This window comes from Chionomys nivalis, chromosome 20, assembly GCF_950005125.1.
Source record: "Chionomys nivalis chromosome 20, mChiNiv1.1, whole genome shotgun sequence".
Classification (NCBI taxonomy): Eukaryota; Metazoa; Chordata; class Mammalia; order Rodentia; family Cricetidae; genus Chionomys; species Chionomys nivalis.
Window position 1 is genome coordinate 15880274 of NC_080105.1, and position 24436 is coordinate 15904709.

The 24436-nt window shown below is 42.9% G+C and overlaps 1 protein-coding gene across 1 annotated transcript; it reads left to right on the forward strand.

The window, feature by feature from the left end:
• The first annotated feature begins 1345 nt into the window (after nt 1–1345).
• Msmo1 (methylsterol monooxygenase 1) lies at nt 1346–18034 on the forward strand. The gene is made up of 6 exons (XM_057752584.1): nt 1346–1469; nt 6841–7125; nt 11315–11463; nt 12275–12401; nt 14876–15030; nt 16975–18034. The coding sequence occupies exons 2-6, from the start codon at nt 6871–6873 to the stop codon at nt 17168–17170; spliced, it is 882 nt and encodes a 293-aa protein (XP_057608567.1). The 5' UTR covers nt 1346–1469; nt 6841–6870; the 3' UTR covers nt 17171–18034.
• Nucleotides 18035–24436: the final 6402 nt, after the last annotated feature.

Genomic DNA, 24436 nt, shown 5'->3' on the forward strand with positions numbered 1-24436 from the left:
GATGTTTGGAGCCAGCCAGGCAGGCAGCTCCCCACCAGCCAGACACAGTAAAAAAGAGGTAAAAAGCCCCCAGGCAAAACGCAGATGAAGAGAAACACGTCAAATTAAGTTATAAGAGTTAGTAACACAAGCAGAAGTGTTCAAGCATTTCATGATTAATAAGTCTCCGTGGCATGATTTGGGAGCTGATTGGTGACCCAAAAGAAAGCCTGCTACATACCACCACAATGGACATGACTTAAAAAAAAAAAAAAAAAAAAAAAACTTTCCTTAAGCAAAAGGTTAGCATCCTGATACCTGATAACACATCATCTCTACACAACTGTACACAGGCGACACCATAGTGTAAAATGAGTCTAGAGCTGTAGGTTAAGCTCTCCTCTGTCTTGGGGTGTTTGCTGCCCCACGCAGCAACTGTAGTCATAAGCTTGGACAGTCTTAGCTCAGGTCCAAGTCTTGACTTTGAGCTTTCTGCTTATGGAACACTGGGTCCCTAGAATGCTAAGAGTGAACTTTACCACTGAGCTACCTCACCAAGGCCTCAGCAGAATCAACCCTAAATGTCTCCAACTTCTGTTCTCTCATCGACAACATGGAAATACTGGCAGCTATCTCTCTGGGTTATTGCAGGAGCTCCTTTGCCCCATGTTCCATATACAGAGATTTATTAAAAGATAGTTACTGGGCTCAGTGAACACATCTCCAGACCCATGTGGTGAAAGGGGAGAACCGACTCCCCAAGCTGTCCTGTGAACACCCATAAAGGCACTAAATGTAACAAAAAATAAAACTTTAAAAAAGTTTCACTTATTAAAGGACGTGGGAAGCAAGTTAGGTGATCCAAGGCAGAAACAGGAGGATTAGAGTTCAAGGTCATCCTTAAACCACCCTTCCTGTTCAAAGGCCAGACTGTACGTGACTGCTGTCTCAAGAAAGATCAAAATCCAGAAGAAACCCAGGAAGGCAAAACTAAAAACTCAATAGGATTGCTAAAAACATCCGCACTACGTTTTCCCCGGGCTCTGGGTGAAGCAAGCCGACGAGACGCGCGCCACGGCGCGCCCAGAGCACGGCACACCCGGGACACCCGCAGCTTGGTTGCCACGGCGACGCCCGGCACACGGCTGCCCCGCCCCGTCACGCCGTCACGCGCTCCCGCGTCGCCCCTCCTGCAGCTGCGCTGCGACGCCGACGACTGGCTGTCCGCGCGGGTCTCACTATCCTCACTCCATCCGCGGAGCCAATGGCGGGCGCCGCCAGGATTCGTTGACTCGAGTCACACGCTGCCGGGCCGCGGCACGGACCAATCGCTGCACCGCGAGGGCGGGGCTGAGACAGGGCGGACCAATGACGACCAGAGGGACCGGCCGCGCCCTCGGCGCTCCGCCCCTGGACCGGGAGAAGTAGCAAGGAGGCCCCTTGCTCCTGCAGGGTACTGCGCCCAGACCGCAGTCAATCGCGGACGCCAGGTGAGGAGCCTTTCGAGCCGGGGCCGGGTGGGGCGCGGCCAAGATCTCGGGCGGCGGGGCGGGTGAGGACGCGGTGGGAAGGAGCCTGGCTGTGCAAGGCTGAGAGAGGGAGGTGAGGTTCTCAAGTGATGGAAGTGGAATGCCAACACTTCCTGCCTCTTAAAGAGTTTGCAGGCATCCGGGGTCTGCATCATTGCCTGAAGTCTTAGAAACTTATTACAGAAACACACCTCCCACGGCGGAGCGGGGAGTAAGGTGCTGGGTTTGTGGCTGTGGGAAGGCTCAGGAGCACTAACGCGGATGGGTTAGGAGGCCACAATCAGTAGCGGGGGATGGAGTGCAGGAACAGCATGTGGGCCTTGTGAAACGGGGTGCATAGATGAGGGGTCCAGTCTTCACCTGAAATGTTGCTGCCCGCTTGAACCGCGAAGGTTTAACTCTTGTTTAGGTGGCGCCTGAAACTGTGCCTTGGGCCTTCTTTAAGCTGTAGTGCCAAAAGAGGCACTCAGATTGTCAGCCAGACTTTGAGTTAATCCGAGGACCTACGAATACATTTCTTCCTTTTTTTTTTCCCCTCCCTTGAGTATCTAGTCAACCTGTTTGAGATCGGGTTTCCAGGCGAGCAGGTTACTCAAAGATGAGGAGGCAGGGTATTCACTTCAATAAAACCTTTCCTGTTTGGTTACTTTCTCTGATGCTTTGTTCAATGGACAGCTACATGCCCCTTTTCCTTCCTTCATTGCAGAGCGTAAAGTGGGGATAACTGAACTCTTTCTCAACATTGTGTGGGAGGTGGAAGACTTAATCGAGAGGGTTGAGTCGGGAGAGAGTAGAACACTTTCGTTGGGAGATGATGGAGTTCCTCAAGTTCGGCATTCAAGCAGGTTTGGGAGGAAGTGAAGTCTGATAAACTTCAGGATGCCTTGAAGTGTGATCCAGATCCAACTAGCTTTGAATGAAGATGGCCACCAACCTTTTGGATGTCCCGAACCTGGATCTGGAGGAGAGTTGTAGATGATGACTATCAGCATGTTTTTGAAGCAGGCAGTAGGATTAGCCAAGGCAGTGTGGATTAGGAGAAGCTCCAGGGCTTCCTGTAAATCAGAACACCAGATTCCTTGTCATTGTATGTGGTAGCACCTTTATCCCCACTACAGTGCTGCTAGGACCTGGGCCCCCCTCAGTCATGTCCAGGTCTCAATGTAAAAAGCACTCTTGCCCAAAAGCTCTGTGCTCCTCTGTCCTCACAGCTCTCTGTAGTTTCCCTTGTATCCTACAGGTCACATCGTTTGCGATGCTTTGGGACATCTAGGAGGGAGGGCAAGGGTAGCACATCATAGATACAGATATTTGTTAGAGGGAAGCTATGTGAATTCCATGAGCTAAGGAAAAAAATGTCAAGCAGAGAAATGTCAAATCCTCCAGTTTGTTGTTGGTTAATCCCAGGCCTCGGTGGAGGCTGGAGAGTAAGGAGTTCAAGGCCATCCTTATTTGCATGGTTAAAGACCAACTTGAGTTAAAGTCCTCATCAAGAAAGAGAGAGAGAGAGAGAGAGAGAGAGAGAGAGAGAGAGAGAGAGAGAGAGAAAGAAGAGAATTTGTCATCCAGATTGGTCAGATGAAATCTCCAAAGAATACTGGGCTTGACAGTAGGGAGGGTCAGTGTTTTTTTTAAGAATAAGTTGAGCCCACTGATGAGAATAGAAAATAATAGATGGGAAGTGAGAAAATGAACTCTCAGTTTGAGTCGAACCTCTTCAGGGGGCCTGGGTAAGCTATAGGCTTTTGCTGTAGTGTTTATTGTGAGTGTTGTTTAAAATGACAGCATAGTAGCATCCGGGAGTGCAGGGCCCCCTTCACTCGGCGTCTGTATCACTTTGGACCGATTACTTATTGATTCTAAACCTCAGCTTGTCATTTGAAAACCAAAGATAATAAACACACCTCTGCTTCATGATGGTGTGGCGAGGTTCAGCATAAAATGACAGCAAGTCCTTGGCATGCAGAAGGTGCACAGTGATGGGCAGCTTATTGTAGGTGCCCTGTACCAGGTCTTACGTCCGGCAGCGAACATGTGATGCTCTTTGGGACTACTAGAAGAATTACTCTTGAGTATTTTTTTCTGTGATAAGATTGCAGTTCAGAGTTTGATCATCCACAAAATCTAGGGCATGCTCAGATTTGGTAATGGCCTCACGAAAATGGAGACAGAAGCGAACCATCTAGTGTTTTGCAACTCTGTAGATGGTTGGCAATGTCTTGGTGAGGGTAGGGAGCTCGGGGCTAAGATCAGTGTAGGTGGAGGAGGGTGGCACTTTTGTCTGGAACTATCCTTTGACTGGAAGAGATGATAGGGATTGGGAATTATTTCCTGCCTCCTTCCCTCTTTCCTCTCCCCTTTCTCGTCCTCCCTTCCCTCCCCTCTCCTCTGTTTTCCTAGGTAGACATATCTCACCAGAGCTAAGCAGGCCTGAAACTCAGCATTTTCCATTTCAGCCTGTGAATGATGGTTAGGGAGCTTTTCTCTAGAAAGGCAGACTTGAATATGGGTTTGTTTTATTATTATTAATTAAAAAGTATCTGTTTTGTGTAGATTGAATGTCTTGCTTGCATCTATGTCTGTAGATTCCTGGTACCCTTGGTGTCAGAAGATTTCCTGGAACTGGAGTTACAGATGGTTGTGAGCCACCAAGTGCTGGGAACTGAACCTGGGTCCTTTGCAAGAGCAGCAAGTGCTCCTAACTGCCAAGCCCAGTCTCCAGTCCCATGCATGTATTTTCAGAATGAAGGAAGTGGGTTCATGTCCGTGAAGGACATGGAGTGAGGCAGGATAAAGGAGAGACATGTCCTTGGTGAGGAGGACACTGGAATGTTGAAAAGAATGAGGACAGATTGTGAGGCCAGCAGGGACATGCCTGGTGTAAGCCATTGGCTAAGGGTGGACAGAAAGTCCCAAGAGTGGTCTTGAAGGCCTGAAAGAAGGTGGTTTAGTTTCCTGCCATGTCTTGTATAGGATAGCATAAAAAGTGAATTTTAGAAGTGATAGTGCCTTTTGTGAACTCTTCTAAGGTTATAAAAATGCTGCATTTATTTATCTATATATTTATTTATTTTGAGATTATGTCATATGTATCTTGACTGGCATTGAACTTATGTTGTAGCCAAGAATCACCTCGCACTTTCGATCCTCCTGCCTCTACCTCCAGAGTGCTGGGATATACACCACTGTGCCCCATTTATGTGATGCTAGAAAGGGAATCCCGCGCTTTGTGCATGTTGGGCAAGCACTTTACCCATGGAGCCCTAAAATAGGATTTTTGGTTTGGTTTTGCTTTTATGTGCTGGTCCAACAACTCATAAATTAATAATTGCAGGGGTGTTTTTCATAAAAGTCAGATTCACAGTAAAGTTCATTGTGTTTGACTGGTGGCCAGTTTGGCTACCATTTATTAAACAGGTGAAATATATTATCATATAAGAAATTAAAATGATTACGTTAAGGTGGGTGTGGTATCTTTAATCCTAGCACTCAGAAGACAGAGGCAGGAGGATCTTGTGAGTTCAAGGCCAGCCTGGTCTACAAAGTCAGAGAAACCCTGTCTTGACCCCAAAAAAAAGGAAGGAAGGAAGGAAGGAAGGAAGGAAGGAAGGAAGGAAGGAAGGAAGGAAGGAAAAATTGTAAAGAAAGTATAACAGGGAACGCTTTTGTCCTTGAGTCTCTTTTCACAGACCACTACTGTATTAGTGGATCTGTCCTGTACTTTGTGTGTTGGTATGTACATGTGCATAGAGGAATTACATGATTTTGCCAAAAACCAGGGACTTTGGTTTGACATAACCATATTTGGCTTTTACTATACATGCTGTTCTATAAATGTTCCTTTGGAGTTAAGACTAGATTTTATATATCATCCTATACAAAATAGGATTTTTAATCTAATTTTTTAATTTTTATTTTCATCACCTGTATATGGGGGGCAGTTGGGGAGAATGACCTCATACATGGAGCTACAGGTGCCCGAAGGTGCAGAAGAGGGAATCTGATCCTTTGGAGCTGGAGTTACGGGCAGCTGTTTTCATCATCATTTTATTCTGTTTTATTGGTGACATCTTGAAGATGTCTTCCTGTGTGGTTCAGGCTCACCCTGACCTCTCAGCAGTCGTCAGCCTCAGGTTCCCAAGCACAGGGCTTACAGGTGTGAGGCGCCATGCCTGGCTTCCTTAGCTTGTAAACAGCTGTGTAACTGTCTGTGGAAGGAATTTGTTGAACTCTTGCTTAAGGGCTTACATAGTCTTTTTGAATCTATTGCTAGTTAGAAGCTATACTGTGCTGTCCCAAGTTAGCCGTGTGGTTAGTACCTCTTTGCACACCAGTTCTGAGCAGTGGCTATTGTTGAACTTTAAAAGATTTACCACTTGGGCAAAAGTATCTCCTCGGGATACAGTTCCTCTTTTGGAGAAATGAGTTTCTTGGTTTGTGTGCGCCTGTCTGTGTGTGCGCGCCTGTCTGTGAGTGCATATCTGGAGGCCAAAGATCAAGGTTGACTTTTTCCTCAATTATGTGTCTTATTTATTTCTTTAGCTGGATCCTTTCCTGAATCTAGAGTCCCGCAGTTACAGATGCCTACCACTGTACCTAGCGTTTATGTGAGGGTTGGGAATCTGAACCTAATACTTGTGTTCCTACAGCAGACTCTGTACTGCCCGAGCCCTCTCCTCAGTCTCTAACTAAGCCTGTGGGGTTTGGGGGACCATTCAGCTTTACTGGTCAATGAACTACGATTGAATGACCTGAGTTATTTTTTTTCCACTGGGTTTTTCTAAAGCACACTGTGTCCCTATTTATCACGTGTTGGGAGACTTTTTGTAGTTTGATATTGATCTCTGGCTTTGTTTACGAGTGCCATTTTGTTCTTGTCAGAATTTAACTTTTACCTAGTCACTTTTGGCAAACTTTTTGGTTTCTTTTTTGTTTTAAGTTTCGTATGTGTGTGTCTGTCTATCTGTTGGTCTGAGTAAATCAGAAGATGGTTTTGAGTAGTCAATTCTCTATTTCTGTCTTTACTTGGGTTCCAGGGATTGAACTCAGGACGTTGTGTGGCAACTGGGCACTGAGCCATTTTGACATCCGAAAGTTGGCTTGGAATTGCTTTCCCACTGTTCTTTTAGATATTGCTGTAGAAAGGAACATGGAGTTTTTAAATCAGTGTCTACAAATGGAGATGATAATAACATTCAGTGGTTATTTTAATCACATTTATAACCTAAGAAATTAGTCCTTGTTTAGTAATTGTCATTTAAAAATAGCATAAGTTATTTTTATGCTATTTTTCATAATTTCATTGTTTTACTTATCTGTTTACTTACTACAGAAATAAAAGGCTCCTCACAGAGACTTGAAAATGGCCACAAACAGAAGTGTCGACATCTTCAGCTCAGCATCGCTGGCTGTGGAGTACGTGGACTCACTGCTGCCTGAGAACCCTCTGCAGGAGCCCTTTAAGAACGCTTGGGGCTACATGCTGGATAACTATACAAAGTTCCAGATCGCTACCTGGGGGTCCCTCATAGTTCATGAAGCCATCTATTTCTTGTTCTCACTACCTGGGTTTTTATTCCAGTTTATACCTTATATGAGAAAGTACAAAATTCAAAAGGTGAGTGTGATACACTCGTGATCAAATGCTGTAACTGATACTGTTGGGTGTTGTTCAAGAATGTTGAGCTTCGAGAGACTTGTATCAGTGCGGTCTGGGAGAAATGTAAGGAGGCTACTTGTGTAGCTGTAAGAGCCCGCGGAATACCTTAAGATGGCAGCGGGAAAAGGGAAGTTAATTTTTATAACATGTTGAGTTCAACCCAGTAAAGCTAGGCTATTATTTTACCAACTAGCCCAAATTAAACTACTTCAAGAGACGTTGAGTATTTTTATTTTCATAGTTGTGTGAGTTTCACTGTGTTTGCTACTTTTGATAGTGTGGTAGCCTCACACTGCTAGTTGATGGTCTGTTAGGCAAAATAAATGTAGATCATTATTGATAGTGTTTCAAAGAATTGTCTGAAGGTGGGTTTTAGGAAGGCATGATGCTTATCTAATTGGGGTGTATAAATTTTAATTTTTATTTATTTTTTTTATTTTTATTTTTTTAATATTTATTTATTATGTGTACAATATTCTGTCTGCGTGTATGTCTGCAGGCCAGAAGAGGGCACCAGATTTCATTACAGATGGTTGTGAGCCACCATGTGGTTGCCGGGAATTGAACACAGGATCTTTGGAAGAGCAGGCAATGCTCTTAACCACTGAGCCATCTCTCCAGCCCAAATTTTAATTTTTAAATTAGCTGGCAGGTATAGCTTATATAGTTAAACATGCCTTGTGCATGTTTAACCTCAGCACACATATTTTTTCAAACCGCACCTCTGCACACCCTCTCATCCTAGATAAAAAGATAAACAGTTGTGACTGTGCTGCCGTTCCTCCACTCCTGCCGCCTCAGCAATCTAACTGCGTGTCATATGGGAAGATCCCGTGCATGCATGAGTGGTGTGTCGGCAGCTTTCTTATGGTCCCATGTGCCTTGTTCTGGATGTTTGTTTCAGTGTCTTAGATGTACTGTGTACACAACAAGGTACTTAGGTATGCACGGTATGTCGTCTTAGTTTTGAACAAAGGTGACAAAATGAACTCTACTATGATGTGGGCTATTGGCTCAGCATAGTTTTAGGAGAATTTGGACAAGTGTAGACTGAAAGGACTTGTCAACATTTCCTACACAAATGTTAGTTCTTGTTTGTTTAGCCCAGTCTTGGCCTTGGGACCCTCTCAATCCTGAGTGCTGATAGGCGTAGACCATCACCAACTCCAGAGCTTTTGTGTGTGTGTGTTTAATGCCACCATTGGCTAATCTGAACCAGCTAAACTCGGGAGCACACCACAATGGTGTGATACTGAGTGTTCCTCTGGTTTGTGCAGGCTGCGCCTCGTCAATCTCTTGGCTTTGTGGCCTCTCCCAGTGAGTCACTGTAAGGAAGGACTCACACAGGTTTATCTGCAGCTAATGCAGGCAGGCATCAGGTACCTGCGGACTCCAGGCCACGGAGAGAGAAGAGAAAAGGGACAGGACATAAAGAGGGGGTTAGTCCAGAGGATGCCCCTGTCTGCCTCAGTTAGTTGGAGCACTTCCTAGGTGCTTCTGAGCTGGAACAAAGCTCTGTTTCAGTGTCTTAAATTCTGCGTCACTGAGGTGTTTCTGGGCACTGTGTGTCATCCGCTGACTCATTTATAAGTAAGGCTGATTCATTGGGTGGCCAGCAAGCTGAAGCTTGCTTTCTTCCTCCACCGGCCTCTGCAGCCGACTGCCTGGTGGTGGTACCCTGTCCAGAGGAGGGCTCTTCAGCCCAGGGTGTGTGGGCGGCCTTGGGAGGAAATGTGGGAGGAAAAAGCACAAGTGGGGCTGAGGATGTAGTCAGTGTTGGAAGGCTTGCCTAGCAGGCGCAAGGCACAGACACTTGAAGTCAGTGCAAGCACACACAAGTGGACCAATCCCACAGTCTGATTGGTTACAGCTAGTGAAAGGCTGGGTAGAATGGCTGCAGTCCTCAACAGCACAAAGGGCTAGAGAAGAAGGTAAAGCCTGGAGTTGTAGCTCAGTAGGAAAGCATTTGTTTAGCCTGTGCAAGGCCCTGGAGCCTAGAGAGGCAAGTGGATCACAGTGAGTTTGGGACCCGGCTGATCTACATAGTAAGTTCGAGGCCAGTCAAGGCTGCATAGTGAGAAACCTTGTTTCAATAACAATAAGAACGACAGTGTAAACTAGAGCAAATCGAAAAGAGGACAGGCAGACAGATCCTGGGCTCTACCCTCCCACCCCACAGCACAATTAATCAAATGAAAAATAAAGTCGTGGAGGTTAGTTCTGTTTGCGAATTCTGAAAGCACATACTGTGATTGAAACGAGCACAAAACAATTCATGTCTATTGCTCAGTGCTTTAGAAAGTCCATCATAAAACATTCAAGAATTATATTATTTAACACATTGAACACTTTTAAACTTTTTTCCCTTTTTCTTTATTCTTCTCTCATGTACTACATCCTGACCACGGCTGCCCTTCCTTCCTATCACCCACCACTACCTCTTCCCTTCCCTCAGATCCATTGCTCCTCCAGTTCCTTCAGAAAAGAGCAGCCCCCCAGGGAGAGCCTCAAGAGGTGTGGCTCACACCTCTAATCTTAGCACTTGGGTGGAGGCAGGAGGATCAGGTTAGTTTGAGGTTACCATAAGACACATGAGACCCTGACTCAAAAATAGTGTACACCTCCCCCTCACCAAAAAAGAGTGGGGGAGGTAGGGGCTGGAAAGATGGATCAGTGGTTAAGAACACTGACTGCTTTTCTAGAAGACCTGGGGTTGGGTCCCAGCACCCATGTGGCCGTTCACAAAGGTCTAGAACTCCAGCTTTAGGGGTCCAATGCCCTCTTCTGCCCTCCAGGGGCACAGGCGTGCACATGGCACACAGACGTACATGCAGGTAAAACTCCCTTTTACTGAGAAACTGGATGGTGGTGATCACATAGTATCAACACTTCCCACTTTGGAGAGACTAGCAGGGCATTGACAGTTGATCTGTGTGCTTGAAAGTCAGAGGAAGATTTACATGCGTGACAAGTAAAGCAGACTGCAGGGACTGTTTCCTTTTTTAAAAAAAACACGTTTTGCTAAGTTTGCTCAAAGAGAGATCTAACTAAAGCATCAGGGGAACCCATGGCCCTAGTGAGGGTATCCCTTCAAGCTAGGGTGCAGATGTGCATATTAAGTAAACAGTGGTAAGCTTTGCTATTGTACTAGGCAAACATTTAAATGCCTTCTTATCCATCGCTCACATACCGTATAAACAACACAGCCTATGGTCTTATTCCTTATAATAGGAGTTGATTATTCTATTTCACACACATATCCCAGGGCGGGGGTCTGCGCTTCGGAAGCTCAGGGCCTCACGCGTGCTGGGATATTTGCTACTGTTCTTGTTCTATCCCCTAAGCTTTGTGTTTTTCTTAAAGCTCCCTGAGAATCAGGACCTAGCCAAGAGCTAGTGGCACCGGCTCAAATAAGCCTGACAGTTCAGGTTAGTCCTTGGTCGTTGATGAGAGGTTTGGAGGAGGGTCAGGGAATCCTTAGATAGAAATACAAAGGCAATCTAAATTACTGTGTGTAGTCCTCTTTTATTGCTGGGGAAACGGATTTCATGGTGAGCATCACAGATGATTACTTAGTTAGTTCAATATTCCAGTCCCAGCCGATAAGTTGAGTCTTAGATTAAGGATTACTGTTGTTTTGTTATGTATTTTATTGTTTGTGTTTTGCACGCACGTATACACATGCACCAAAGCACCCACTTTGGGAGGTCCTGAGTCTTAAGAAAGCACGTGTGCATACAGAAGGGGCTTACGTCTTTATGAAGACCACTGAACACCTGGGTGCCGTGAGTTGCCCTTGTAGTGACAGCTGTCAGCTGCTGTGAGCTTCGGTGCGGCACTCTGTAAACTTAACATAATTTACTTCTTCTCTGTAGGCAGCAAAGTCTGGACAGGTGGTTACTCATCTCGTGCTTCTCAGGGTAGTTTTAGGTCATTGTCGTTCTATTTGTCTATTAACGATCTTGAAAACCTCTTAGAAGTATTGTAGTAGTTGTCAAGATCCCTCCCTGTAGCATGAACAGAACAGAGCATAGAGCTGAGGGATCATACATGCTAGAGAAAATGTCAAGAATTTATTTCTACTTATTCAGATGAACTACTGATAACAGACTAGTTTTAAACATTGTATTTTTTTTCCTCTCCGTAGGATAAGCCAGAAAACTTTGAAGGCCAGTGGAAGTGTTTGAAAGGAATTCTCTTCAATCATTTTTTTATCCAGCTGCCTATGATTTGTGGAACTTACTATTTTACAGAGTATTTTAATATTCCTTATGATTGGGAAAGAATGCCAAGATGGTATGTCAATGATAATTTTATGTTTATATTTACTCATGGTTTATTTTTCAATTAAATTTTGTTTCCTGTTTATCTTCTTCAGTTGGCTAATACTCTGAAATTTATTATGTCCCGATATAACTGGACGTACATGTACCATAACCTAGGTCCATAGTCTCTCCTTGTCTGTGGGTTCTATATCCCTGTAGCCAACCAACCACAGATCGAAAGTCTACTTTTTTAATTGAATCCTTTAAGCAGGATTTGGTCCCACACACCTGTAGTCCCAGCGCTCAGGAGAGGGTGTCCTGTAGCTCCAGAATCTTCCTGGGCTACATAGGTAGTCCAGAGCCTGCCTAAGAGGCCTGAGTACACGTGTATACAAATTATTTTTCATCCTTTTATTTCAGTTAAGTGTATCTGTGGTAGAAAAAGTAATTGTTTTACCGTTAACTTTAGACTTTGGTTTCCCAGGCCTCCGACAACAGAAGATGTTATGGAAATAGTCAGGCTCTTTAACCCCCTTTCAGACTGTAGCATGTAGCCTCACCTACCAATAGTCTTTGTTTCTACACAGGTCTCGCTGTGTAGCCCTGGTTAGCTTGGAGCTCACTCCGAAGACCAGGCTAGCCTCACTCTTAAAGATATGCCTGCCTTGGCTTCCCAAGGGCTAGAATTAAAAGTGTGGACTTCCACACCCAGCTCAGCTATCTTGCGGCTTAGAGAATTACTTGTGAGGTCGAGCTGATAACTGGGCATTCGGTTTATAAATGTCTGAACTGTCTTCCTAAGCCATGGTTACTCTGTGTTTGTTCCTGCTTGCCTCTCACAGGTATATGATTTTGGCAAGGTGCTTGGGCTGTGCAGTCATTGAAGATACCTGGCACTATTTCCTGCACAGACTCCTTCATCACAAGAGGATTTATAAATACATTCATAAAATCCACCATGAGTTTCAGGTATGTTAGAATCACATTTCAGCTTTTTCTGCTGAAGTGGAAAAACCCGGTTTGTTGTTTGGGATTTTAGAAGCACCAGTGGTATTTTTTTATCTCACATCCTGTTAAGAAAAAATACTTTATTAGATGTGTGTGTGCATGCATGCAACCACATGATATGTCAGGTAGGACATATGTAGGATCAGAGGAAATCTTTGTGGAGTCAATTTTCTCCTACCTTAAATAAAAATTATAAGTGTATCTGCATGTACCTGAGTGTATGGGTGTTCAGTCCGTGTGTGCAAATGCCCTCAGAACCAGAAGAGGGTGTTGGATCTCCTGGGACTAGAGCTACCCAATGTGGGTATGGGAACTGAATCTGTGTCTTCTTGTAAGAGCAGTAAGTGCTTTTGACCACCAACCCATGTCTCCAGTCTACTCCCCCTTCCACTTTTTGGACTCTAGGAATCAAAACCAGCTCTCCAGGCTTACATAGTAAGCACTTTTACCCACTGAGCCATCTCTCAGGCCCTTTATTTCCTTTTTGACTGGCATTATAATAAAGAGTATTATGTACATATATATGTACAGAATCAGACCCAAAAGTTTTCTTTGGTGTCAGATTTTCATGATAGGAACTGGAGAGACAGCTCAGTGGTTAAGAGCACATCCTGCTCTTATAGAAGACCTGAGATCAATTCCTAACACCTGTATTTAGGCTACTTATTACAACCATGGGGTACCTGCACTCATATACATATATATACATATATATTAAATATATGTATATATTAGACATATATTTTTTTTAATTCATGGTTCACTATAATTGAGACTTTAAAGACTGTTACACATAATTGTTCAGATTCTCATCCTACTGTGGACGTCCTGACAGAGCTGACAGATTGGTACTGGCTATAGCAATGAAAGGGTCATTTAAATGAGATGCACAAACAATTAAGTATTTAAACTATTTAAACTACAGCCATTAGTCAGCCGAAGTACATTTTCAGAGCAGATTATTTATTTTTACTCAAACCTGCTTTTATATAGGCCTCAGTGGATACCTGAAGACATGGCTAAAATGTCATGCTGATAACAGAGACAGCTAAAAGAAACTGCTGGACAGGAAGTATGTTGGGATGCAAGCACAGGACAAAGGAGTGAAGCCTCTTGGGGGCGGGGCTGAGACTGATGCTGCATTACTCACAGCAGTTCACAGTTTGGAACATTCTTTCTGAGTCTTCCCACTCAGTACTTCAGGACATTAGTTAGTATAGGTGAATGTAGGGTAAATGTGACCTCAGAAAACAAAACTGTGAGTAAGGGTTGAGTACTCTGTGTGCTCATACGTATGATGTACATATGCCTTTGTTCCTTTGTTGGTAGATAACTAAAGATTCATAAGTTAAAGATTAAGAGTTAAAGGCCCAGTGACTTGAGTTTGATCCCTGGATTCCCCAGGGTAGTAGGGGAGAACTGACTCCTGGGGGTTGTCCCCTGAGCTCTGAGCACAAGTACATGAACACACACACAGGTATATAGATGTTTAATTAGAGTTGAAGTTCGATAAAAGATGAATACTAAGACGTTCCTATCTCTAGACCTTTTGATTGATAAAAAATGTACTGAGAACTGTTGTTATTACCTGTCTGTGTACAGCTGGATCGCCATCACTACTTTTACAAACAATATAATTTTATGAAACTGTATAAATTGAATACATTAGGTTCTTTGTAGTCAGATTTTTCTTTGGGCATCCAACTTACAAATACAACATGAAGACTTCTTATTAATTATGAAATCTCAGCCTTAATATAGGCCTGTCCCACTGGCTCTTATAACTTAAATAAACATGCTTCTATTAGTCTATGTTTTAGCATGTGGGTTTTACTTTTCATTCTGTATTCCCGACTCCCTCCCTGACTCGTCGGCTTCTCACTGGTGTAATTCTCGCACCTAAATTCCTCCTCCTCTTCCTCTTGGCAAATTCACAGTCTCTCCTGCCTAGCTGTTGACCATTCGCCTCTTTCTCAAGCTGATCACCGTGTCACACCTTCACATAGTGTAAACAAACATCTGCAACAGCTCTCTAGAGACAGGGTCAAAACAAAGCTACTGTGCACATAAGTTTACTTAAAATCTGGTGGTATGTGCCTTAATCCTAACACTGAAGCAGATGCAGGGGTGTTATGAGTTCAAGGTCAACATCAGCTACATAGACCATGCCTCAATAGAGAAAAAATAATTTTGTTGTCTGAGGCCCAAATTTTGCAGAGCAGCAAGCCAGAAAGTAGGGTTTGGTGTCTGGTGTTGTCATGTGGATCCCTTCTTTCTTGGGACGCCTCTCCCTGTCAGGATGGGCCTTGCCTTCATGAAGAATAAAATCTGCTGGTTCAGACATTAACCATATCACAGCATAGTTGGATCCCAGCAAGTTGACACGAAATGAACCATCACAACGTACTGAGGAATTCTTACTCTGTCTTGTTTAGGCTCCGTTTGGAATCGAAGCAGAATATGCTCATCCTTTAGAAACCATAATCCTCGGAACTGGATTTTTCATCGGCATTGTGCTCTTGTGCGATCACGTGATTCTTCTTTGGGCATGGGTGACTGTACGTTTGCTAGAAACAATCGATGTCCATAGGTGAGTTTTCTTTTCAGGCGGAAGATATCATTTTTCAAGTGGGGTGGTGTGCTTGTGTGTGTGAATGGATGTTTTTGTGTGTGTGAAGGTATTGTGTAAACATGATTACTTTTGTGTGTGAACACATGATTTTTAAGTGTGTATGGGTACATGTGAACATGTTCTGAGACAGGGTTTCTCAGTCAAATCTAGAACTCCCCAGTCTTTCCAGCGAGCTTCTGTGAGTGTATCCCATCCCTGCCTCCGTAGGCTTAAATTACAGGCAGACCAACCAGCTTTTATGTGGGTAAGAGAGGGTCATAATCATTGAATAAAAGTTCAAATCATAGATATTTTGTATGGACTGATCTGTTATTTGTCTTGTCAAGCAAAGTGCTCAGGGCTAGCAGTTATCCTGTTGTGGTGAGCCCCACTCCCCGGAGGGTGTTGGGGCCTGTAGCCTCTGCTGTTAAAGGTCATTGCTCATCTCTGGCTGCCTCTGATGAGAGGAAGGAAGATGCCAATGAAATATGGACATGTTTCAGATGCTCCCTTTCCACATACTGGAGACATGATAAGGAGTTATGTCCAATCTCATATATCAAACTAAAGAAAATAGAACAAACAAGACTCTTTTTGAAGTGTTTGTTCCCCAACTAAGATAGCAGAATGGTATTTTAACTTTTTATTTATTTTTTTTTATTTTATTTTATAATTTTTTTTTAAAGATTTATTTATTTATTATGTACACAGTGTTCAGCCTCCATGTATACCTGCAGGCCAGAAGAGGGCACCAGATCTCATTACAGATGGTTGTAAGCCACCATGTGGTTGCTGGGAATTGAACTCAGGACCTCTGGAAGAGCAGTCAGTGCTCTTAACCTCTGAGCCATCTCTCCAGCCCCTATTTTAACTTTTTAAATACTTGATGCTGCCAGGTGGCAGTGGCGTGCGCCTTTAATCCTACACTTGGGAGGCAGAGGCAGGCGGATCTCTGTGAGTTCGAGACCAGCCTGGTCTACAAGAGCTTGTTGTGGGAGCTGCGGGCTGCCGTTCCTGCCACCCAGCTCCCGGCTGCCTGGCTAGCTCATGCCCCAAAATAACAACACACAAACTGTATTCTTTTAAACACTGCTTGGCCCATTAGCTCTAGCCCTTATTGGCTAATTCTCATATCCCAATCAACCCATCTCTAATAATCTGTGTAGCACCAGTCTTACCGGGAAAGATTCAGCATGTCTGACCTGGTGGCTTGCTTCATCGCGTCTGCCCTGAGAGGAGCTGCATGACTTCTGAGCTCACTTCCTCTTCCTCCCAGCATTCTGTTCTCTTTACTCCGCCTATCTAAATTTTGCCCTATCAGATGGGCCAAGGCAGTTTCTTTATTAGCCAATGACCTTCCTCCATCAAGAGCTAGTTCCAGGACAGGCTCCAAAACTACAGAGAAACCTTGTCTTGAAAAGCCAAAAAAAAGCAAGCAAACAAACAAAATACTTGATGCTAATTTCCCACAACTTTTCCTTGAAAACATAAGTAAACTTGGTTTACACCTTCTCTAGGTTGTGGTAGACAAGCTCCTCTAAATAGAAAAGGTGGGTTTGAAAATGTGTGATTGCTTTACCTACTGTAATTAATCCCTGTCTTTCATGTCTTGGTGTCAGATTTCCATGTATCTTACATGCTTCCCAAATTTCCTAACATGTACCTTTTCTTGTAAGGTTTTGTTGTTCTTTTTCTAGCTGGGGCCTCAAAGCCCAGGCTGAGCTAGAACTCGCTCTGTAGCCAGGCCATTTCTTCTGCTCAGCCTCCCAAGAATTGGAGCTGCGGTGTCTGCACCACACCCTGCCCAGCTCTGTCTTTTGTAACCGTGTGAGGAATGAGTGGTTGGGATGAAGTGCAGTGCTGCTGCTATTGAGCGTGTGACAGTCGATGTCTCATGAGAAACCTGTGTGGTTTTCATTTCAGCGGCTATTACATTCCCATCAACCCGCTGAACTTCATCCCCTTCTATACGGGTTCTCGGCACCACGATTTCCACCACATGAATTTCATTGGGAATTATGCATCCACCTTCACATGGTGGGATAAAATCTTTGGGACAGACATCCAGTATCATGCCTACATTGAAAAGATGAAGAAGCTTGGGAAAAAGACTGAATGAGCGCCACTCGCACACCTTTTGGAGATGCATTTCCTCAACTGGAGCTAGTAACTAACACTGCTTCTGGGGAGCAGGAAGAAGCACGGGACTTGGCTGCTAAGTGATAAAAAGAACATTAACGACCTTTAATTATCTTCCAGATGGGAACTTTGCTACTTCACATTCAATTTCTGTATATGTGGAAATAAATAAATATATATATTTAAGTACAGTTTTCACGAGGAGGTTTTAAAGGCCATATTGCTAACCTCACCAAAAGGTTTCAGGTTTTGGAGGAAGTATTAATGTACAACTTACCACTTCATGCCACCCAGGCTGAAGTTGACATTGCCTTTTAATCCTTTTTCATACGCTGGTCAGTTTGAAAATTTCTCAACAGTAATGTTTGCCTTCTAGTTGACTTTAGACATAAGTATTTTTTTTAGAATTTACCCAAAATGAAAATATTGGGAATTGAATATATTAGCTGATGGAGCGAGTGACTGAAACCCCACTCTGGTCTGGGGCTGACCAGTTTATACTATTCTTTCTGTGAAGGATTGTTTGATTGTAGTAACTTTATTGGCATCTTGTAAATTGACTCATTTCTTACGTGATGTATATAGAATATTATAGCCTAAAGATTTTCAAATTACTTGAGGTGTTTTTAAACTGAAGAGCTCCTTTCTGCTGTCGACCTCTTGTGTGTGTGTCAAGTGTTCATTGAAGTTGTCTTGAGCTTTGTAAATTGACTTCCATCTACACCCAGAACTGTTGAAATAAATGTGATTTTTGTCTGATTCTCTGTTTTTCAGTTGTGAAGATTAGCTGTCATGTTTTATTCTTGTAAGGGAAAGCACAGAAATCATTAAAGGAAGTTTTACAATAAAGGAATGATTCTGTTTTTTATTTGCTACACTTTGCTGGTAGTTGCTGCATGCCCTCAGCAGCTGGTCCATAGTGGGAGTTTCCATTGACCTAGCGAAGGTGCTGAAAGCTTTCTGGCCTGAGATAGCTTCCATACAGATGGAAGGATATACCTTCTAGGCAAAAACTACTGACCGCATCCCCGTCCTTAGTTTTTGTCTTTGTTCTTTGTCTATTTTTGACTGACCTTGAATTTGTAATTCTGCTCCAGCTTTTAAAGTGCTGGGATTATAGGACTAACTGGCCATGACTGGCTAGCCATGCCTTTGGAGGGTTCTTACTATGTGACCCAGGATGGCCACACTGCTAATTCTCTTGCCTCAGCCTCCCAACTGCTGAGGTGTAGACAAGGATCACCACACTGTCCTTGGCCAGGTTTGTTTCAAACTATTGTTATCATAAATGCCTCCTGTGTGTGTGTGTAAATTTGCCTTTTTCTTTGCAGCTGTTTGGGATGCGACATAAGATGGCGCTGTGCGGTTTAGTTATGAGATCACCTGTAAATTGTCTTTTTAGTCTTCGCCTTTCACTTTCTGTCTGGTACAACATACGACAAAGTTTCTACTGCTAGGAATGGTGGTAAAAGTGCTTAAATAACACAGTGCATGCCAAATTCACTTTTTTTTCTCAATGCTGGGGAATCAAACCTAGGGACTTGTGAATGCTAAACCAACATTCTACGACAGCTGTGCCACCAACCTACTCAATATAAGCTAATACTCACTGAGCACTTCCAATGTCCTGATTGTGTAGTCTCTAGCCTCCAAGGGACCCCATACATGTTACACACACACACACACACACTATCCTCGTAGGCCAACATTATCATCTAACACAGCCTAGCAGCCTAGATTGTCTTGACTGATGATTGATGTGGGAGGGTCCTCTCTCCTGTGGGCAGCACGATCCCTAGGAAGCTGGGCCAGGTCTGTAGAAAGCTATCTGATCATGAGCTGCTAAACTAGCCCCAGAGAGGCAGAAAACATTTCTTCAAGGTTCTCACCCCTGGGTTCCTGCCCTGACTTGGTTCAATGAGTGCAGCCTGGAAGTATAAACCAAAGAAAGCCTTTTCTCCGCAGGTTACTTTTGGTTAGAGTGTTTTTATAACAACAGCAGAAAGAAAACTAGGACACATAGTAATAAAAATACATCTTCAAAAGATTGATCTTCACAAATACGTCATTACAGAATAGACATTACAGGGCTGAAACTTTCAATAATTGAAATCTGAATTAATATAAGGGCTAAAATACACAACCACCATATATAGTTTTGAGTCTACACTGGAGACTCATTGATGAAAGCTGGGTGTGATGACACATGCCAATAGTCCCAGCTCGCTCTCATGATGCTGAGCCAGGTAGATTACAGATTCTAGGCCAACCTGCAATATATATAGCAACACTTTATTCCTCTCAAAAACGGAATTTCTTTTTCATTCTCAAATATTTTCTCCTTGTCTGTGTATAGGAGTTTTGCTTGCATGTATGCTCATGTACCATGCGCCTGTCTGGTCTCCTTATTCCATCCAGCCCTCAGGTTATGAAAGGATGCCAGCCACACTCACTTCCTTAGGTAACGGTCTTGGGAGCTCCCTCACAGACAGACGCACCAGTGGGTGCTGTGTCACCCTATGTACTTCCTAGTCCAACCAAGGCAGCAGGCGACATTCACCATCATTTCTATGCTGAATTTTATTATTTTCAGAGACAGTCTTACTATGTAGTCCATGCTGATTTTGTAGTCCATTTAAGATTTGAGGCTTGTGAAATGGTTCAGTGGGAAAAAGGCATAGCCACCCAGCCTGTTCGACTCCCAGAACCCTCTTAGTAGAAGAGGAGAATCAATTCCTACAGGCTATCCTCTCATCTCCACAGGCATGCTAACACACACACACACACACACACTCACACTCACACACACGCCCCAACCCCAACACTGTGGATGAGAGTGATCTCCATAGGCTTATGTGTTTGAATGCTTGTTCCTGTGGATGGAACATTTGAGAAGCATTGGGAGGAGTGGCCTTTTTGAAGGAAGAGGTAGGTCACTGGGAGATGGGTTTTGAGGTTTCAAAAGTCCCTGCCAGGCCCAGTATCTCTCCCTCTTCCTGCAGACCAGGATGTAAGGCTCTCAGCTTTCTGCCATAATGATCATGGACTAGCACTCTAAAACTGCATTCAAGCCCCCAATTGAATGTTTTCCTTATGTGTTGCCTTGGTCATGGTGTCTCTTCACATCAATAGAACAGAAGCTGAGACACACACAAATAAATGATTTTGTTGTTGTTGTTTTTTGTTTTTTAAAGGAATCCCAGGCCAATTTGTGCTACACAATGAGTTCTCCTATCTCAAAACGTACTTAATGGTTTGATATAAATACCAAATACACATTTATATTTCAAGTGTATATATATACATATATGCCTTAATATATATTAATGCACATTAATTAATACATCTTAATTAATAATACACAGCAATTTTGTTAAGAAAAACTCAACAGCTTTGTTTTTAATTTCATTAGAAACTTTACATTAAAATGATAGTTATATACTATCCTTTGGGGGTGGGGGTGTTGAACAGGGTTTCTCTGTGTATCCCTGTCTGTACTGAAACTAGTTTTGTAGATTAGGCTGGCCTGGGAAATAAAGCTCCATCTCCCTCTAGGCCCTGATGCTGAGACTAAAAGTGTGCAGCACCACCTCCCAGTGGTCTTCCTTATTTCACTCCACAATCCCTTTGTCCTCTCTTCCCATTCCTCTCTCTTCTCCCACTATCTTAGAAACATTTCCAAAAATAAAACTGAATTTCTGTTGTAAGGAATCTTATACTGGGTTGAAAAAGTCAAGTAACTACGGAATTAGACAGTGTAGGTGACAATCCCCCAGAGAATTTAGTTTACCAAGTGATCTTTTGATCTTAAAATTTCCCTTATTTATTTATTTATTTATTTGATCGTTCAGATAGGAGTGTTTTTCTGGTCATGCTGGATTGCTCCACTAAACTCACACATTAGAAAGTCCTGTGCAGATGTAGACTAACTCTGCAAGTCAATTGTTTGGTTCATGGAAGACAGGACAAGATGGTGGCAGTGCTGACATCACACTCTTAACCCTTTAGCGTGGCAGCAAGCCTGTCCTGCAGTTTTAATTGTTTACATCCTGAAAAGTCCCAGGCTGAGAACTTGGCAGATATAACATCTCCTGCTGGCCAAGAGAAAGATTCTCTGCCCAAATAAGGAACAAAAAAGAAAAAAAATAACCGATTTCTCGGTCTTCATCAAAATAATAAACTAAATCCTTCTCCCTTCCTTGCTTTCATCCCTTCTTAGTGTGCGAGCCATTGCTATTTATTTTGGCTGCAGTGAAACAAGACCTGACTGGTTCACCACATAGGACTTCAAAGCCATGGACTTTGCAGGTCCCCGTGGTTACAGCACGTGAATTCAGGTGAAGGTACAGAAGTAGTAGGTAGTGAGCTCAGAACACTCGTCTAGATCTTCCTATGTCCACAGTCACTGGCTGTTTCCAGTAATTAACACTTTTTTTAAAAAAATTTTTATTTCTGAGTAAGCATGCATACACACGCATGTATGTGTGTATATGTGTGTGCGTGTGCAGGTGTGCATGCAGAGGCCAGGAGAAGTTGTTAGAGTTCCTGAACTGAAGTTACAGGCAGTTGTGAGCTGCCTGACATGGTGCTGGGAACTTAGGTCTTCTACGAGAGCAGTGTACACTCTTAGTCACTGAGCCATCTCCTCATCTCCAATATCAACTTTTAAACTTCTACACATAAGTGAGAACATGTGGTCCTCCATACCTGACTTGTTTCACTTAAGACATTTTCTAGTTCTGTCTTTGTGGCTGCACTTTGTTTTTATCAATGAATAATATTCTGTTGTTTGTACATCACAGTTCTTTTAGCAAGTCAGTCATCTCTGTAGACATTTCTGGTGCAATGTTTATGTGGTTGATTTATTATTACTGTTATTATTGTTGTTGTTGATGATGTTGTTGTTGTTAAATTGATACAAGCTGGGGTCATCAGGGAAGAGGGAACCTCGGTTGAGAAATTACCTCTCCAAGATTGGCTTGAAGTCAGCTTTATGGGTCATTTTCTTGATTAAGATTGATGTGACAGGGTCCAGCCCACTGGAGGTGGTGCCACCCCTGAGCAGATGGGCCTGAGTTGTATAACAAAGCCACCAGAGCAAGCCATGAGGAACAAATCATTAAGTAATATTCCTCCATGACCTCTGCTTCAGTTCCTGGCTCCAGGTTCCTACCCTGACTTCCTTCAATATTGGATCATGACCTGGAAATCTAAGCTGAAATAAACTTTGTCTTCCTCAAGTGACTGTTGGTCATGGTGGTCTATCAAGAATAGAAAACAGGTTAGGGCACCTGACTGAAACTTCTACCTTAGCTACTGTGAGACACACGGCAAGAAGCACAAGCGACACTTCGAATTGTCTTTTGGGGGAAGACCAAGTCTAACTGAGTGTGGTGATGTTTCTTCATGGCGTAGCTTTGCTGTGACCGTCCAGGGGGAAAATGATGTTGAATGTAGTTTTTGTACACTTGGACAGTTGCGTGTCTGTTTTAAAGACATGCTTATTCAGATCATTTCCCTATTTTAAAGTAGTGTTATTTGAGTTGTGCTACTGTTTGGGTTTCTTACACATTCTGAATATCACTCTTATGCAAATAGTTTCCAAAAATTTTCTCTCATTTTGTAGGTTGTTTCTCTGTTCTGCTGACTGTTTTTCTGTATGTTGTTTCTCCGTTCTGCTGATTCTTTTCTTTTCTTTTTTTAAAATATTTATTTATTTATTATGTATACAATATTCTGTCTGTGTGTATGCCTGCAGGCCAGAAGAAGGCACGAGACCTCATTACAGGTGGTTATGAGCCACCATGTGGTTGCTAGGAATTGAACTCAGGACTTTTGGAAGGGCAGGTAATGCTCTTAACCGCTGAGCCATCTCTCCAGCCCTGATTGTTTTCTTGTAGGTTGTTTCTTTTCTGTTAACTATTTTCTTGTAGGTTGTTTCTATTCTGTTGACTGTTTTCTAGTAGGTTGTTTTCTCTATTCTACTAACTGTTTTCTTTGCTCTGCAGAGACATTTCCTTTGATTTGGTCTTAGATGGTTGATATTTTCCTTTGTTGTTTGTATTTTGGGAATCACATCTAAGAAACTACCTGGTCTAATGTCATAAAGGTTTTTGTCTGATTTGTTCTAAGTAATTATAGTTACAGGTCTTACAATTAAACCTTTAATCCTTTTTGAATTAATTTTGGGGTGACTGCTTCCTCAGTACTGCTTGCTGAGGAGAATGTACTTCTACCGTTCTTGACCAAGACCATTGGGAGGAACAGACGACTGTATATGTGGGTTCATTCTGACATTTTTATTTGGTTCCATTGATCTGTATGTTTGGGGGTTTTGCTGTTTAATTTGTCATGTTTTTTTTTGTTTCTGTTTTTATTTTTTTCAAAACAAGGTTTCTCTGTAACTTTGGAACCTGTCCTGGAACTAGCACTTGTAGACCAGGTTGGCCTCGAACTCACAGAGATCCACCTGTCTCTGCCTCCCAAATGCTGGAATTAAAGGCGTGCACTACCACCTTCTGGCGTTTGTCTTGTTTTGATGGTGCTGAGGCATTGAACTCAGGGCTTTGTACTTGCTAAGCAAACACTCTACCCTTGAAACACAGCCCCAGGGCTTTTTGTTGTTATTTTAGTGTTCTATGCTGCTTTTAATGTTTAAATTTAATTTATTATTATTATTATTATTATTATTATTATTATTATTATTATTGATTCCCTCCTGCTTTCCTCTTCCCCCTCTTTGTGGGCACCTGTCATGCTGTGCATGTGGAGGTCAGAGGGCATCTTTATGTAGTCTGTTCTCACCTTCTGACTTCACTTGGGTTCTGAGGATTTAACTTACTTTATCTGGATTACATAGTCAGGTAACAAGCTTCTTTGCCCTCTAGGTTGTCTCACTAAAGCGCAAATACTTTCATTGCTCACTTTTTATTTATCTTGAAGTCAAGAACTGATACTTTTGAACAAACTCTTGCTCCGACTTGTTTTGGCTACCTCAGGTCTCTTGTGGTTCCTTGTGAATGTTAGGACTTTTTCTTTTTCTATAAAATGCCATTAAGAATGTGATTTACATTTAATCTGTAGATTGTTTTGTAGTATGGTCACTTAAACAATATGTCTATTTTACTTGTATCTTCCTTAGTTTCTTTCATCAGTGTCTTCTGATTTTCAGTGTTTGAGCAGTTTAGCTCTCTGATTAAGTTTGCTCCTGAGTATTTTATACCTTTTGATGCTGTTATAAGTGGGG